At 42.6% G+C, this 19,258-nt stretch overlaps 1 protein-coding gene across 1 annotated transcript; it reads left to right on the top strand.

Moving 5' to 3' along the window:
* Positions 1-294: 294 nt before the first annotated feature.
* On the top strand, positions 295-14,938 carry LOC143985592 (olfactory receptor 1f45-like). Its single transcript, XM_077484732.1, has 2 exons — positions 295-528; positions 8,212-14,938. Exons 1-2 carry the CDS (start codon positions 489-491, stop codon positions 9,135-9,137), a joined length of 966 nt encoding a protein of 321 aa, XP_077340858.1. The 5' UTR covers positions 295-488; the 3' UTR covers positions 9,138-14,938.
* Positions 14,939-19,258: the final 4,320 nt, after the last annotated feature.

Genomic DNA, 19,258 nt, shown 5'->3' with positions numbered 1-19,258 from the left:
ATATGAAGTAATACACTTTATTCAGATCTGGTGAGGACCAAATACTAAAGAGGACCTTGCCTAAGAGTCTACGATTGTGATTTTCTTAATTGTTAATGTTTCTTGTGGTTAATAATAGTTTTACAATAACAAAATCTAATTGACACATGGATTTAAGCTCATTATCTATGATTGTGCTTTGGGGATAAAGACCCTCTTGAGGACTTGTCTCCCATCGCTGAGAATGTCCCTGTTGTATAGTCTTGGCTTTATATATTTATCATGGCTGTCGTACAGAATTCTCAGTAACACTTCTCGTGAGTTCTTGTGTAACTTCCAGTTTGTTTTATTTATCCAAATGGAAAATGTATTTATTCCTCATCCCAAAATTTAAAATTAATCTCTTTATTCACTTTGTAATCCATAACTAAAATTACTACCTACCAATCCTTTTCTGTTTCTCATTTACCCTACTAAGATATGCGGATACTAAAAAAAATATATATTTAATGAAATGCAGATTATCTGAAAAGAAAAAAAACACAACTGGTAAGAATAGACTGACATTTTTTTAATTGTAATATGTCTTCCGGTTTGTCCAAATTGACTTTTATTATCCTCTTTATTATAGTTTTTTTTACATTTTGGTAGGTAGGAAAGCATTAAAAAAACATACTTCTACAACACACTTACAATCCATAGACTAAAGATTTGTGTACACTAAACTAAGCTATTTTAAAGGAAAATGATGATGTGTCTTCAGCGCATAAATGTTTATTTTGCAATATTTATGGAAACATTTCCGAAAAAATATTTTTTTACATGCCTTTCATGTTTTTACCAATCAGTTTTGCCATTATTTTATGTCCTTATACAGGTTCCTGTTGGCTATCTGTATATAACACACTACAACCAACATTCTTGCTTATTGACTGCCGATCTAACATTATTCACATAACTTCCAATATAAGCTGAATTGGGTTGAGGAAAAAATTGATGGACTTTAGAGACACATATAAAATTTATAACAATTTATTAATATTCATTAAAATTATATTTCACATTACAAAAAAATGACAACACATAGGACATCTAAAAGTTAGGTAGGACTCCCTGTGGTTCCTCTAGAGGGTATAATACCATATACAAAGTTACATAATTAGTAAGATTGAATAAAGACACCAGTCCATCCAGTTCAACCTGAGTGAGTGTGGGTGTGAGTGTCTACAATTGTCCCTAACCCTGTACATTGCACACTCACATCAGTCCCTACCCTCAATCCAAGGTCCCCATTCATATAATAGGGCCAATTTTGGGCAGAAGCCAACTACCCTACCAGTATGTCTTTGGAGTGTGGGGGGAAACCAGAGTACGCAGAGGAAACCCACACAGGCACAGGGAGAACATGCAAACTCCAGGCAGGTAGTGTAGTGTTTGGGATTTGAACCAGCGACCCTTTTTACTGCTAGGTGAGAGTGCTACCCACTACACCACTTTGTCAATGTGCTGCCCATATATTGTCTAACAATTCATATAAATGCATCCATATATGTACGCCTCTCAATTGGGGGTTCCACTTGTCCTCCTAGTATAAAATAATTATTCTGCAGCAGAGACTGGAGCACTTGTCAGGATAGAAGGAAAAATGGATGATGGTACAAAATACCATCAAATTCTTGAGGAAAATCTGCTGCTGTTTTTTCCAGCCGCATTCGCCATGTTCCTGCACACATGTGCGGTGGATTGGTGCTCCAGCACACATTTGTGCATGACCCGATGGAGCGGCGCACATGTGTGCGCAATGGCTCTCGTGTGTGTACAATCGCACACAGGTGTGCGTAATGGTGCACGGATGTGTGCAATGGCGCATGCCTGACATGATGCTCTGGCGGGGCTATGGCGTCCAAACGGGTTGCTAGTTTGTCGTCAGCTTCCCGCTTGTACCTGTTTCCAGTTTGCCGTATCTGACTACCTGCTGTGACCCGGACTGTTCCTGGCTACGCTACTGTTCTACTAGATCTGACCCTCGGCCTGCTCAACGGGCTTTGCTTGCCTGCCTACACGTGTTTGACCCTCGGCCTGCCTAATGGACTTGCTTTACCTGCCTACAAGTGTTTGACCCTCGGCCTGCCTAACGGACTTTGCATTACCTGCCTCCAAGTGTTTGACCCTCAGCCTGCCTTACAGACTTGTTTACCTCTCTAATACCTGATCCTTTGCTGTGACCTGGATTGCCCGTTACATCCTGCAACAGACCCTCAGCCAGTTCCTGAACCTTGGTTCAGCTGTGCAGCCTTCCTTCAGGAAGTCTAATACCTGCTGTTGGCCCGTGCCTCTGTGTGCCACCAGCTCCCTGTACCACTTCCGGGGGACGGGGTGCGCGTAGTCTCAAGGGCGAACCGCTCTCGGCATCTCGGCCTCGGTAAGTACTCACCTGACAGCTGCCCTCTGACAGAAAGTTGTCAATGTGAAGAAGGTTTACCTTCCAACATGACAATGACCCAAAGCACAAATTACTACACAGTGATTGATGGAGAAAAAGGTTTATGTCCTTGAAGACTGCAGTCCACAAATGGTTATCATCAAATGTATCTGAACTTGAGCAGTTCTGCAAAGACGAGTGGGCAAATGTTGAAAAGATAGATGTGCAAAGTTAGTAGAGACAAATCCCAACATGTTAAATGCTGTAATTAAAGCAAAAAGTGGTTCAACAAAATACTGACACAAGGGGGTGATCCTTTTTCCAACTCAGTGATTCTGTTTTGAACAAAAAAAAAAAACATTTCTGGCATGTTGGTGTTATATCTTTCACTTGGATTGTTATAAGTTGCAAATACAGTAAATACATCTGGATGAAACAAAAACTGTGACTGTCTTCATTTTAGGCTGCAAAGCACAAAATATAATAATCTTAAAGGGGGGTGATTCTTTTCTCTACCCACTGTATATCTATTTACTGAACATACAGTGTGAAGAAAAATGGAAAAAGTATCCAAATCTGTATTTTTATGTGGGATATTTTTAGAGCCAACACAGACTTATGCATTGCATAGCCCACATTACATGCTTGCATGTTTTACTGCTCATTATGACAGCACATGGTAACACACAAAACTAGGTGCTGCCTAGTTCTGGGACTTTCATTTTGAGTGGCACTACAATGCACCATGCCAGTGCATCACAGCGTACAGATGAGAACCATCTGTGCATTGCGGTCCAGTCCATCAAATGATAGAACTGATAGAAAAGTGCAATTTGTTTCGTTTTTTTCGGAGATTCGGATGTATCCAAATTTCCGAATGGACATAGAAAAGAATGTCAACGAATCCGAAAGAAAAGTTATAAAGAAAACAACAATTGCATTTGTTTCATTAGTATGACATCACGGGATGCAATAGTAGTTCAGGCCCATGGGGGAATCAATTACATTTTTTAATTTGTTTGATAACAAATTTCATTCTATACATTAATTCGGATGCACCTGACACCAGGCGATATTGTCCAATCAACTCATGCCATTTCTCTAGGTGGGTTGAACTAGCATCCGAAAATAACGAATCCTTCTGATTTGAATCCGTGCGATTCTATAATACAGTGAGGGAAAAAAAGTATTTCATCCCCTGTTGATTTTGTACGTTTGCCCACTGACAAAGAAATTATCAGTCTATATTTTAAACGGTAGGTTTATTTTTAACAGTGAGAGACAGAATCAGGGCTGTCTTTAAGGCAGGGCAAAAGGGGCAGCTGCCCCGGGCCCAGTCATTGTTGCTGGGCCCAAAGCAGCTGCCCCTTGAGCTTACACTACCTGGAAAATTGTTGACAGGGGGATTTGGGAGGGCCCAAGGAAATGTTTGCCCAGGGTCCAATCAATATTAAAGACGGCCCTGGACAGAATAACAACAAAAATATCCAGAAAAAAGCATTTAAAAAAAGTTATAGATTGATTTGCATTTTAATGAGTGTTTAATAATTATTTGACCCCTTCACAAAACATGACTTATTACTTGATGGCAAAACCCTTGTTGGCAATCACAGAGGTCAGACGTTTCTTGTAGTTGGCCACCAGGTTTACAAACATCTCAGGAGGGATATTCCCACACTCCTCTTTTACAGATCTTCTCCAAGTCATTATAGTTTTGAGGCTGATGTTTGGTAACTTGAACCTTCAGCTCCCTCCACATATTTTCTATGGGATTAAAGTGGTTGTAAACCCTTACAAACCACTTTGACCTACAGGTAAGCCTAGATTAAGGCTTACCTGTAGGTCCAAGAAATATCTCCTAAATCTACACAGTTTAGGAGATATTTATTAAATGACAGGCATCGTTGTCTACGGAGCATGCAGGACCACTATCGCCGTTAGCAGCATGCCGCTGCTAACGGCGATATGCTGTTAGTGGCAGCTCCCGTGCGCATGCGTGGGAGTGACGTCATCGCTGCTCCAGTGCTGTGAGTGGCCGGAGCAGCGACACCCGGAAGAAGATGGACGCTCCGTACTACAGGGGACAGCGGTGACATCTCTGGCTCCTGTGTCAGGTAAGTGGCACATAATGGGCTACTATGCGATGCATAGTAGCCCATTATGCCTTACCTTTACACGGAGACAAAGAAGAAGTAAACCCATCAGGGTTTACTTCCTCTTTAAAGTCTGGAGACTGGCTAGGCCACTATAGGACCTTAATGTGCTTTTTCTTGAGCCACTCCTTTGTTGCCTTGGCCATGTGTTTTGGGTCATTGTCATGCTGGAATCCCAAACCATGACCCATTTTATATGCCCTGGCTGAGGGAAATAGGTTCTCACCTAAGATTTGACGATACATGGCCCTGTCCATCATTCCTTTGATGTGGTGAAGTTGTCCTGTCTCCTTAGCAGAAGAACACCCCCAAAGCATAATGTTTCCACCTCCATGTTTGACGGTGGGGATGGTGTTCTTGGGGTCATAGGCAGCATTCCTCCTCCTCCAAATACAGCGAGTTGAGTTGATGCCAAAGAGCTTGACTTTGGTCTCATCTGATCACAACACTTTCCCCCAGTTCTCCTCTGAATCATTCAGATGTTCATTAGCAAACTTCAGACGGGCTGTACATGTGATTTCTTCAGCAGGGGGACCTTACGGACGCTGCAGGATTTCAGTCCTTAATGGAGTAGTGTGTTACCAATTGTTTTCTTGGTGACTATGGCCCCAGCTGCCTTGAGATCAGTTAAAAGATTCTCCCGTGTAGTTCTGGGCTGATTCCTCACCGTTCTCATGATCATTGAAACTCAGCGAGGTGAGATCCTGCATGGAGCCCCAGACCGAGGGAGATTGACAGTTATTTTTTGTTTCTTACATTTGCAAATAATCATCAACTGTTGTCTTGTAGCCAATTCCAGCCTTGTGTAGGTTTACAATCTTGTCCCTGACATCCTTGAACAGCTCTTTGGTCTTGGCCATGGTGGAGAGAATGAAATCTGATTGGTTGATTCTGTGGACAGGTGTCTTTTATACAGCTAACCAGCAGAGATTGGGAGCACTCTCTTTAAAAGAGTGCTCCTAATCTCAGCTCATTACCTGTTTAGAACTGTTTAGAAGATACCTGGGAGCCACCCATTTTGCTGATTAATAGGGGATTGAATACCCATTTCACTCATTAAAATGAAAATCAATTTATAACTTTTTTGAAATACATTTTTCTGGTTCTATTGTTGTTATTCTGTCTCTCACTGTTAAAATAAATCTACTGTTTATATTATAGACTGATCATTTCTTTGTCAGTGGGCAAACATACACAATCAGCAGGGGATCAAATAGCTTTTTCCCTCACTGTATATCAAATATATATCTTCCTAAAAAAAACGTCAACATTTTTAGAATCCACCCGGACCAACAAATATACAAATCAAATGCCTCACAAATGCACTTCTGGAAGAATGGTCAAACATTCCCATAGACACACTCCTAAACCTTGTGGACGGCCTTCCCAGAAGAGTTGAAGCTGCAAAGGGTGGGCCAACTCAATATTGAACCCTACGGACTGAGACTGGGGTGCCATTAAAGTTCACGTGTGTGTAAATATTTTTGGTAATATAGTGTAGTTAGGTTATTTGCAAGCTGCTTCAGATTACCCCCAAAGCATTTTAAAGGGGGCTGAGATCAGTACACAGTCACACATATAGATTTTTGAAGATACAGGCTCCCTGCGTTATTTATTGATGTGTCGTAGATCTTAATTGTGGTGCATTAGCCAGTTATATTAGCCAACAGCCCCAACTTTTTGCTGCTTAAACATTAGTTCAATAAAGATATAGATAATGTAAAATTCACATGTTGGTTAATTAATATTTAGCTTATGCTTTTCAAACCAATGTTTCACAGTATTTTTTTTTAAAGTTATGTAAGATCTATAAAATACATATTTTAAAAATACACATTTAAGAGCAGTCTTGGTTTTAAAAGAAAGCGCCCAGTAGAAGCCAATTGCTGTCATTCAGATTGTCCTCTGAATGGAAGTCTGCAAAGAGGAATACAGAGCAGGCAAGGAGGGACAAGGAGGGGAAATGGGTTCCTGCTCTGACATATTCAGCAATGTGTAACAACAGATTTTTATAATAATAATAATAATAATAATAACAGGTAATATCGAACTATTACTGGACAAAAAAAGTATTGAAATTTTTTGTTTTTAAATTATGTTTTTAATTCATTCACAATAAAATATATATAAACTATTATACTATATACTTACTGTAAGGAGAAATTCCAGGCAAAAAATGGGAGCATTAAATGAACTACTCATGTTGTCCAACAAATACTAGTTTTTATAAAATGATAAATAAGAATGAGTGGTGTGGATTTGTAGGATTTGATTTCTTGATTACTGATTTTGCCGTTATTTTATTTTTCACTAAAGCAGAAACTCTCCATTCTTCTCATCAACCTGCTTTGGCAAACTGAAAAAAAGGAAAATCTACTTTTTTCCTTTATCTAAAATGTGTTTTTATGGGTGTAAAGTCGTTTGTTTTATTTGATTTTGGGGTTTTGTATTTTGGGGGGGTTTTGTGTGTATTTGATTATTATTTATGTATTCCTGATTTAAATGTTTTATTTTACCTTTTATTTTTACGGTTACTTTTTTTATTATTATGTGAAAAAGAAACATAAAAGAATGAGACTAATGAGGGTCTATTTTCTTGGCACAAGGTCCAAGATATTTCATGCCCTTCGGGAGCAATTTAAAGCCTATTTACCTACCCTTTAATACCACTATTAACCACCTTGATTTTGCTTTTGACTCCAATGTATATTGCCAAAATTTCAGATAAACAAAAATTCTCAATTCTGTTAATCACTATTCATAAAGTTCATTCAGTTTATATTAATCTGAATTATGAAAAGTCACCACAAGCATGCACGGCTTTGTAGAAAGAAATCAGTCAGATCCTACATGAATCCTGCACTGTGTAGCCCACTCTCTCTCTCTCTGCTTCTTATGCCGAGTACACACAACTGGTCTTTTCGAGGGACTAGGTCCGACGGTCTTTCCGATGGACTTTTGGCGGAGTTCCGACTGACTTTCCAAATGAACGGACTTGGCCACACACAATCACACCAAAGTCTGACGGATTCGAACGTGATGAAGTACAACCGGACTAGAATAAGTAAGTTCATAGCCAGTAGTCAATAGCTGCCCTCGCGTCGGTTTTTGTCCGTCGGACTAGCATACACACGAACGGATTTCTCGGTCCCGCGGAGTTCCAGTGGGAAAATTTAAAACATGTTCTATTTCTAAAGTCCACCGGATTTTTGGCAAGCAAAGGTCCGATGGAGCCCACACACGATTGAATTGTTCGACGGACTCGTTCCGTCGGACCTTTGCTGTCAAAAAGTCCGGTCGTGTGTACATGGCATTAGTTCACCAATCAAATTCTAGCTTCCAAGGCAGATTGGTTCTGATCAATGTTTTTGAGAAAGCTATTTTTTCAAAGGGCCCTAATTCAAAGCCACTTAGAATAACTTGCTGAAAAAGAATATGTCATATTATACATATATCCATTTAAGCAAAAAACATAGGTCCTCTTGTTGGGCCATCCTCCACACCACTCATACTTGGCTTGTCTGCTGCCTTATTACACTGCCAAAGCCCAGGTTATTTTTAATACATTTGAGTATAATCTTTATTCTCCTATTTTGTATATTAAATTTTTTTGGTTTGCTCTACTGACTTTCCTATATTTTTATTCTTTGACTTTAGCTCTTGAGATGGCCAATACAAATTTCTCTGCTCTTCAGTTTGTCCTATTAGGATTCTCAGATTTCCCTCACATGAGGATATATCTGTTTTTTATGTTCTTCATCATGTACCTCATAACCCTCATAGGAAATGTGATCATACTTACCTGCATTGTGTATGAGAAGGCTCTCCACTCCCCTATGTACTTTTTCTTGAGCAACCTTTCGTTGGTCGATATCTGTTTCACATCCAGCACAATTCCCACCCTTCTCTCCACCCTGATCTCTGAAAATAGGTCCCTCAGCTTCACTTCTTGTATCAGCCAGATGTTTTCTTTCATCTCTTTTGGAAACTTGGAGAACAACATCTTGGCCATCATGGCATATGATCGTTATGTGGCCATCTGCAGCCCGCTGAGATACACTTCAAACATGAAGAACAGTTTATGCATTTTGTTGGTAGCCATTTCATGGATAGCTGCATGTTCTCATTCTCTTCTTCACACCCTTATGTTGACTACTCTTCGATATGTTGGGCTGAAGAAGGTATACCACTTCTTCTGTGAAATCTCCCAGGTCCTGTCTGTTGCAGATTCAGATGCATCTTTAAATTTCTCCCTCATCGTCACAGAGGGGGCAGTGTCTGTTGGCATTCCATTCGTATGTATTATACTATCCTATGGATTTATCTTGGTAGCCCTCTACCACCTTCATTCCACTAATGGGAGTCAGAAAGCATTCTCCACCTGCTCTTCTCATCTGACAACTGTTTGTCTGTTCTATGGGACAATTATTTCTGTTTATTTTCGACCTTCTGGTGGCTCAGTTGGTGTTGGAGAAAGAGCTGCTACCATAGGGTACACTTTGCTGACACCAATGTTGAATCCAATTATTTATGGCTTGAGAAATGAAGCAATGAAGAAAGCTATGGGTAAAGCTTTTCAATAAACTATAACAATAGGTTAATTTATACAGTAACACAATAACATAAATCCTTATTACCAACCAGGGGCAGTCTGTGCATTGTGGGCCCATGGGCGTTTCCCCCCAATCCATGCGCCCAGCCCTTTTCAGGATGCTGGATGCATGGATTCCTATGGCGGGGGCGGGAGGGGTGGTACTTTTTCAAGCACCTGATTAGAGCCAGAGGCCCTAATAGGCTTCAAAATAAGGTGCACGCTGAATCCTCCAAATTGTGTGAGGATAGCGAATTAATTTTCGCTATTTTCACACTAACGCTCCTCCCTGCCAATCAAGGAGGCAGGTTGCCAGACCCGTTTCCCAATTGGCCAAAGCACCAGGGCATTCTATTGAATGCCCTGGCGCTTAGGAAGAGGTGCCACAGAGGAGACACAAGGACAGACATCCCCGCTGCCATGGCTGCTCTGGTGGACTCAGGACTGGCGGTAAGTGCCGGACTACCTGCAGGGGCTGCTGTTAGAGAGCCACGAGTGGGGGAGGCCATCAGAGCTGCGAGCGGAGGGGCTGTCAGAGCCTCAAGCGGGAGGACTGTCAGAGTCATGAGCGGGGGGGCTGTTTGAGCTGCGAGGGGGGGGCAGTTGGCACAGTGGCTGCATATGACGGGCACAGTGGCTGCATATCCTGGGCACAAGTGGCTGCATTTGATGGGCACAAGTGGCTGTATTTGATGGGCACAAGTGGCTGCATATGATGGGCACATATGGCTGCATAAGATGAGCACAATGGCTGCATATGATGGGCACAAGTGGCTGCATTTGATGGGCACAATGGCTGCATATGATGGGCACAAGTGGTGGCTGCATTTGATGAGCACAAGTGGAAGCGTTTGACGAGCACAAGTGGAAGCGTTTGATGAGCACAAGTGGAAGCGTTTGATGAGCACAATGGCTGCATTTGATGAGCACAATGGCTGCATATAATGTGCACAGGTGGCTGCATATGATGGACACAAGTGGCTGCATATGATGGACATAAGTGGCTGCATATGATGGGCACAGTGGCTGTATATGATGAGCACAGTGGCTGCTTTTGATGGGCACAGTGGCTGCATTTGAGGGGCACAGTGAGGCTGCAATTGAAGGGGGGGTTTTCAGTATTTTTCAGTTTGTTTGTGCCCCCCTCCCCAAAACTTTTGAGCACCAGCCGCCACTGTTACCAACATTCTAGAAATTAATAAGGAGGAGAGAAAGCTTTTGGTTAAAAACAAACCTTCATGGATTCCATTTATTATTTATTTTTATGCCACTTGGGGTAGCCATGATTCATTTTAAATAGCTTTATTAAAGAGAAAATATTATTTTGTAAATTTTTTAAATGTTCAAAACTAAGAAAAAAATCTAATGTTTATTTGCCTTAAACAAAAATTATCTTTCAGGAGGCCCGGGTTACAGCTGCTGTTGTAAAAAAAAAAAAAGATCTGAATGGAAGAGAGATCAGATTACACACAAAGAATACAAAGTAGGTGTACAGACTTCAAAGACAGCATTTTATAGCAGGCACATAAACCACTTTCTGACGGCGCCATGGCTGAACGACGACTACAGCGGGGCTCTCCAGATCTGGGAGGATGTCCATGAATGTCCTCCCACGTTTGCGCCTTCTACACACCCCCTGGGGCACGTATCGGGCATGCTCTGTGACCACCGTGCCCTTTGTCCAATCACAGCTGATCACATGTAAACAGAATTACTGGTTATCGTCATTCCTTTCCTCACACGCTGCCTCTGAGTGAGGAAAGATGAGCCGATAACCAGCAAGTCTGACAAGGCAAAGTGAATACATTGTTTACACTGATAATCAGAGCACTGATTATCATTGCAGCCCCATGAATGCCAATCTTATCAGTGTCCATCAGTGCCACCTATCAAGGCCCATCAGTGCTGCATATCAGTTCCTCCTCATCAGTGCCTCCTCATCAGTGCCATCTCATCAGTGCCATCTCATTAGCGTCAATCAGTGCAGCCTCATCAGCCAACATCAGCGAAGAAAAAAAATACTTATTTGCAACACTTTATAGCAGATTTTTTTTCAAAATTCTTGGTCTTCTTTCATTTTTTTTGCAAAAAATTAAACATCCGGTGGTGATTAAACACCTCCAAAAGAAAGCTCTATCTGTCTCAAAAAAAAATGCTAAAAATGTTATTTGGGCACAGTGTTACATGACCGTACAATTGTCCTTCAAATGGCGGCAACTGAATGTAAAAATCAGAAAATCGACCTGGCCAGGAAGAGGGTGAAAGTGCCCAGTATTGAAGTGGGTAAAGTGCTAGTCCCTATCTTATCAGTGCTGCTCAACCCCATGAATTGACACGCCTGCACCCTGAAATGCCTGCTGCTTCTAAAAATGGGGCACACATGCACATACTTAAAAGCTCCCCACAAACAAGGGCTTGGTTTCTGAGAGATCTATCACCAGACCTCAGCACTGTCACTATTGGGGTGCTTAGCCCATGCATATGCCAACTTTTACCAAGTCTATATTTGCATAGGATTTTCAAATGGACTTCAGCGGCAAACCACAGGACTAGAAGGAGCACCATAGTGTGCCTACAATATATAAATCTGCATATCCCCTTGATCTCATTTTATGTTAAGAGAAATGTCCTTCATTTTCTCATTTTCTCTAAAAGTTGAAGGAGGTATTTGGATGGTTTTACTGCTGTCATGTTATACAGAGAAGCTGGTTGCTAAATCATTATTAGCACTCACTTCTTGGGTTTGGATTTGATTCCTCTGTCTAGATTTCCTATCAAAACATATTAGCCAGATAATTAGAGTTTGACCATTTGACCCAAGTATGCCATCAACAGATCAATGATGAACTAATACATACAGTATGCACTACGTTTCTTTTTCTTCTTTTTTTATGGGGTGGTTGCTTCCATCTGACATATTTGTGATCACGATATCCCGACACATTCTAAGCAACAACATTCTTGGTAAACTTGCCTCTGCATTTATAGCCTGGTCAATTTTATCTGTAAAATACTTAATTTTTTTTACAGTGAAACAAAAAAAAAATCAGTTTGAATTATTTATAATGGGCATATAAAACAATAATTCAAGGAAAATAGGACTACCAAGGTATGGGACTAATAGGACACACTATCATTCTTTTAAAAAAAAAAATCAAGCTTACTGATGTAGCAATGTGGACTACAGTTAAAAAATACGGCAATCCTCCGGTGTCTTTATGCATCGCATGTCCCTCAGTGCCCTCTGCCCAGTACTATTAAATTACATCATATTTGTGAGTCCAGTCAAAGGAACTATAGGATGGGTAGTTCATGAGACTGATAACTGTTCTAACTGTTCATGCCTCCGCACCACATATCCCAGAGATCTTTGCTACCATCAGAGGGATTGCTGGAAGGAGCTATAAAAGAAGCCAGAGACCCGCCCGTCGCTCTCTTCTTCCTGGGCTTGATACGAGACAGACCAGACCTCTCCATGCAGGGAGAGAGAGGTCACGGCCTACCACACGGTCTAACATCTGCCCACCCGCATCAGAAGGGCCTAGCTCCACAGGTTGACATCGGACATTCTTATGCCGCGTACACACGAGCGGACTTTTCAACATCCAAAGTCCGACGGACTGATTCCGTCAGACTATTCGATCGTGTGTGGGCTGCAACGGACTTTTGATTCGCCAAAGTCTGACGGACCTTAGAATATGGAACATGCTTCAAATTTTTCCGACGGAACTCCGCCGGACCCGGTCCCTTCGAAAAATTCGCTCGTGTGTATGCTATTCCGACGGACTAAAACCGACGCTAGGGCAGCTATTGGCTACTGGCTATGAACTTCCTTATTCGAGTCCAGTCGTACGTCATCACGTTCGAATCCGTCGGAGTTTAGTGTGATTGTGTGTGGCCAAGTCCGCTCATTCGAAATGTCCGTCAGAACTCTGTCGGAACTCCGGCAGAACTCCGGCAGAACTCCTTCGGAAGTCTGTCGGACATAAGTCCCTTTCGTGTGTACTTTACTGCACCAATACAGTGACCAATCAGTCGGTGTGTCAAGCTGCAAAAAGGAAGATCCAAGCGGCGGATTTGTTGTAGAAGCATCGCTACACCAGAAGCTGTTCGGAAGACAGCACATCTACCTGATTGTTGGTGAGAGTGCCAATCGCCCATCTTTTCTCCACACTCTTGTCACAGTATCACTGGGACACTTTACATCAGAAACATCCACCCTATGAAGACTTTCCTGAATTTAGCTTAACACAGTGCTTAAAAGCTTTAACTTTACTCTCTACAGGGAACTTAGTACATATCACCACACCTAATTGGATTACAAATAATGAGCTCCAACGTACCGGTGAAGAACATCAGCTCTGCAATGAGGACATTAATGCTAGAGTTACACAAGGGCCCTGATCCCATCACACCAAGGCCTGAGCTCTCTTTATTGAGCCAGCCTAGTCCGTTTTAGTAGTATTCATCTATAGGGGGAAAGTATTACCTCTTAAAGGTAGTGTTTATAACATGCTGTATATTTGTTACTACCTTGAGTATGTTAAACGTATCACCACAGAGTGGTATTGTGGATACTGCTAATATGTTCAGTGCCACGTCCCAAAATTGCATATAAAGAATAAAGAACAGAACAAGAAAAGGGGGGCTTGGACTTTTTAGGCACGAATAATCCAATATGCTGATAAAAAATTCCATTTATTATACATAGAAAAATATAAAAAACATTAGAGCAAGATCATATCTCAGAGTCAAGAAAATATATATGGTATCAGTATGCAAAGCCTATACATAGGTAGACTATACAATTCTTGAATAGTGGGCCACCTAATGGTGGTAACAACACATGTAGCAGTTCATTAACTATTGAATTAAACACTGATAGGCTATGTAGCAACTTGCAACTAATTATACAAATATTCGAGCTCTACATGTTACGCAACTTGCACTTCTTCAGGAGCATCATAGGGAAGGACTTGCTGAAAAACAAAAGCAACATACGGAGATATATACAAATTATTACATCATCATTGATCTAGTGAAAACAACTGACCTGCCACCACAAGGGCAATTATGGGCTATTATCTTGTGGTGGCAGGTCAGTTATTTTCACTAGATTAATGGTGGCTCTAGGTCGGCATCATGACACTTAGTTCACTTTATTATATGCATACACATTTGTTATTTGTTCTATGATGATGTAATAATTTGTATATATCTCCGTATGTTGCTTTTGTTTTTCAGCAAGTCCTTCCCTATGATGCTCCTGAAGAAGCGCAAGTCACATAACATGTAGAGCTCTAATATTTGTATAATTAGTTGCAAGTTGCTACATAGCCTATCAGTGTTTAATTCAATAGTTAATGAGCTGCTACATTTGTTGTTACCACCATTAGGTGGCCCACTATTCAAGAATTGTATAGTCTACCTATGTATAGGCTTTGCATACTGATACCATATATATTTTCTTGACTCTGAGATATGTTCTTGCTCTAAAGTTTTTTATATTTTTCTATTTATAATAAATGGAATTTTTATCAGCATATTGGATTATTCATGTCTAAAAAGTCCAGGCCCCCCTTTTCTTGTTCTGTTCTTTTTTACTACCTTGTTTTGACTTTCGGAGGAATACTTTTGCTGAGCTGGTGCTGTCAGCCCAAAGCCCAGCAGATTTATTCCTTCCTTGTTGTTACATAGTTAAATAGTAGTTCAGGTTGAAAAAAGTCCATCAAGTCCAACTTATATGTGTGATTATATGTCAGTACCACCCTTTCCAGCCGATTAAAGTAAATACTATCAGAATCTAAATACACTGAGTTGTCTGATTCATTACTTTGCAGCGGTACCAAGATGTCTGAACCCAGAGTGCCAGGTGGGTTGGAATGTTTATAAAGTCATGGCAGTGCAGATGAGCAGGTAATTCCAAGCAGTCCCCTAGGGGGCAGTGCTACATTTATGTAGGTCAAAACACAACTAATAATATCGATGTTTAAAAAAAAAACAGCAATAAAGGGTAGATACAGGTGTATACTGTGCTGTGCTGTAGGCACACAACACCCACTAACTTCTGCAGATGCCTGTATGAGAGAACACCAGCAATAAAGGGTAGATACAGGTGTATACTGTGCTGGAGGCACACAACACCCACTTTAACTCCTGCAGATGCCTGAGAAAAGAACACACTGTCCCTGCCTATGTAGCTCTTTTCTGCACGCCGGAACACACTACACAAGGCCGCCGCGCTGGCGGCCTTATATAGTGTGGGGCGTGTACTAAACTCCCCTGAGGGGGGCATCCTACACAAGGCCGCCGCGCTGTGGGGCGTGTACTAAACCCCCTGAACTATAATTACCTGTGGACAATTATTGCTCTCTTCGCTGCCGGCGCTGTGATTGGCCAAGCATGCGGGGTCACAGTGCGTGCTAGGCCAATCATGAGCAAGCAATGCACTGCGATGGCGCAGTGCATTGTGGGCCGTGAGTGGCATACGAATTTGGTGCAAACGGCCCATAACGTTCGGTATTCACCGAATGTGCGAACAGCTGATGTTCCAGTCGAACATACGTTAGAATAGAACATCAAGCTCATCCCTAATGAGGAGCAAGGAGAGGTCCGCTTTGTTCTTTGGTGTGGGTCTTTAAGGTATGCTTGCCAACGAGCTGCATGGCAGGTCAACATATGTCTGATCAAGCATGTGGTGCCCAAGCGGCTGATGTTTTGGCCACGCAAGATACACTTGAGACATATGTTGTAAATAGCAGCGGTGCGATCTGATGCACTTGTCTCAAAAAAGGCCCACACCAAAGAACTTTTGGAATAACGCGCAGAGGCAGCGGAGCTCTGTGGTGTGATTCAGTCGGTGTGCTGCCCTTAAGCTGGTCCCCGGAGGGCATCCTGCCTCATTGGAGATGTGCCTCCTCCTCCTCCTCTCTCCTATCAGGCACCCCTGTGGAGTCAGTGACCTCATCATCCCCTCCCTCCTCATCACTGGAGCAAACCTGGCAGTATGCTGCAGCTGGTGGAACATGACTGCCAGATTGCTGTCCTTCTTGAGCATCCCCTCTCTCTGCGCACACGCTACTGCCTTCCTCTAGCTGGGTATCATCATCAGAGCCTTCAAAACGCTGGGCATCCTCCTGGAGCATGTACACAACACTGTGGTCAAAGAGTTTGGGGGACTCCTCAGGAGGACATGGTGGGTGTAGGAAAGGAGTGACTGATGACATTGAGACGAGGGAAGAGGACGCGTTGGCAACTGCTTTGCCAGTACCCTGAGCCTGGGTGAGAGAGGATGAGGAGGATGAGGAGGGCTTGGTCATCCACTCAACCAAGTCTTCGGCATGATGCGGCTCAACACGTCCAGCTGCCGAAAATAAGGACAAGCGTGTCCCATGGCCACGTGCTGATGACGATGCACCGAGTCCACAACCAGCACTGTTGCCTCTAGACACAGAGCCTGCTTGCCATCTTTTATTGGCTCGTGACTGTCTGCCTCTCCTTGTTGGCCTTCCAGACATACTAATGGCCTGTAAGGAGATGAGGCAACCAGCAATTGCTTTAGGTGCACACTGAGCAGATGACACAGTACACCGACTGTAATTACTGCAGCTGTCTGTGGTATAGGATCTGAAGAACACCAACAATTGGGGTAGCTTCAGGTGTATACTGTACAGGTGGCACAATACACTGACTCTAACTGCTGCAGCTGCCTGTGGTATAGAAACAGAACAACACCAGCAATTGGGGGTAGTTTCAGGTGTATACTGTGCAGGGGGCACAATACACCCACTGTAACTGCTGCAGATGCCTGTGGTATAGGAACAGAACAACACCAGCAATTGGGGTAGCTTCAGGTGTATACTGTGCAGGTGGCACAGTACACCGACTGTAACTGCTGCAGCAGCCTGTGGTATAGGAACAGAACAACACTAGGAATTGGGGGTAGCTTCAGGTGTATACTGTGCAGGTGGCACACTACACCGACTCTAACTGCTGCAGCTGCCTGTGGTATAGAAACAGAACAACACCAGCAATTGGGGGTAGCTTCAGGTGTATACGTTGCAGGAGGCCCAATATACCCACTGTAACTGCTGCAGCTGCCTGTGGTATAGGAACAGAACAACACCAGCAATTGGGGGTAGCTTCGGGTGTTTACTGTGCAGGGGGCACAATGCACCCACTGTACCTACTGCAAATGCCTGTGGTACAGAAACAGAACAACACCAGCAATTGGGGGTAGCTTCAGGTGTATACTGTGCAGGAGGCACAATACACCCACTGTAAATGCGCTAGGTTCACAAGAAAAGAACACACTGTCCCTGCCTATCCTGCTCTCTCCCTGAACGCCGCAACACACTACACAAGGCCGCCGCGCTGTGGGGCGTGTACTAAACCCCCTGAACTATAATTACCTGTGGCCAATTATGGCTCTCCTCACTGCCGGCGCTGTGATTGGCCAAGCATGCGGGGTCACAGTGCATGCTTAGCCAATCATCAGCCAGCAATGCACTGCGATGGCGCAGTGCATTGTGGGCCGTGAGTGCCACACAAACATGGCCCGAATGGCCCACAAAGTTCTGGATTCGCCGAACGGGCGAAGAGCCAGTGTTCAAGTCGAACATGCATTTGACTCGAACACCGAGCTCATTCCTATTCACCAATACACCTCAGATCAGCTTCAATTCCTGCACCTTCAGACTTCAGATCGGCTCCAAATCCTACACCTTTGGAACTCTGATGTGCCCGAATTAGTGCACTTTCAGATCTCAGATCAGCACCTATTAATTTACATTCAGACCTCTGAATCAGCACCAATTACCTTCAGAAATGTAGGAATTGTACATACCTGCTGCAGTGTTAAACAAGAGGAGGAAGGGTGTAGGTGTGTGTGTGGGTGGACTTCTTGCACACACCAACACCCTCAGACTTACACTTTCAGGGACATCAGGGAAGTAGGTGGACAGTGGCAGGCCAGGCTTCATAAATGGCAGCAGATGCCAGGAAAAAAAAAGGTATCACAAACCCAGGGAGCTGCTCCAAAGTTGTTATTTGTTATCCAAATGAAATAAAGGGGAATGTTATGGAGGAAGTTGGAACTCCCAAGCATATGAATTCTGGATCCATGACTCACTAATTAGAGGATGACAGCCTGGGAAATTGCAGGATTTAGAACATGCAGGCAGTGTTATCTCCTTCATAACATTCTCTGTAATATACACAAGGTGATTTGTCTGCTGTAGCTGCAGTTCTTGCATTACACCACAAGACGGTGGAAAGAAAGAAAATATTTGCCACCAACTCTGTAAAGTGACTTGAAGGTTCATTCTCAGCAGTGCGCGCCGTGAAGAGCAGCGCAATACGTTATTACAATGCAAAACCAGGCTTACCTTCTTTTCTTTTTTTTTTTTTACATTTATTGATATAAAACTTTATTAACATTGTGGCATTGTCATAAAAGGCCAAATAATTTAACCCTATGCACTGTAGCGTGCAGTGAGGTGTAGTGTATTGTGTTAATATGCAGCATTTTTGCTTTATTAAGCAAGGCTCCTCAACATAGCATTATGGGGTGAGCAGAGAACATAGACAACATCGGTGGCAGAAGGGCCTTAGGATTTTAAAGTTGAGCTGCATGCAAACGGCTAAATACACGGATGCAATGCATACAGTATCTCACAAAAGTGAGTACACCCCTCATATTTTTGTAAATATTTTATATCTTTTCATGCAACAACACTGAAGAAATAACACTTGTCTACCATGTAAAGTAGTGAGTGTACAGCTTGTATAACAGTGTAAATTTGCTGCCCCCTCAAAATAACTCAACACACAGCCATTGATGTCTAAACCGCTGGCAACAAAAGTGAGTACACCCCGAAGTGAAAATGTTCAAATTGGGCCCAATTAGCCATTTTCCCTCCCCGGTGTCATATGACTTGTTAGTGTTACAAGGTCTCAGGTGTGAATGGGGAGCAGATGTGTTAAATTTGTCATTATTGCTCTCACTCTCTCATACTGGTCACTGGACGTTCGACATGGCACCTCAAGGCAAAGAACTCGATGAGGATCTGAAAAATAAAAATATTGTTCTACATAAAGATGGCCTAGGCCAGT

The sequence above is a fragment of the Lithobates pipiens genome, unplaced genomic scaffold (assembly GCF_037356315.1).
Source record: "Lithobates pipiens isolate NorthernLeopardFrog02 unplaced genomic scaffold, aLitPip1_a1.2 Scaffold_1, whole genome shotgun sequence".
Lineage (NCBI taxonomy): Eukaryota > Metazoa > Chordata > Amphibia > Anura > Ranidae > Lithobates > Lithobates pipiens.
The sequence above is the reverse complement of the archived record's forward strand: the minus strand, read 5'-3'. Positions and strand labels throughout refer to the sequence as shown.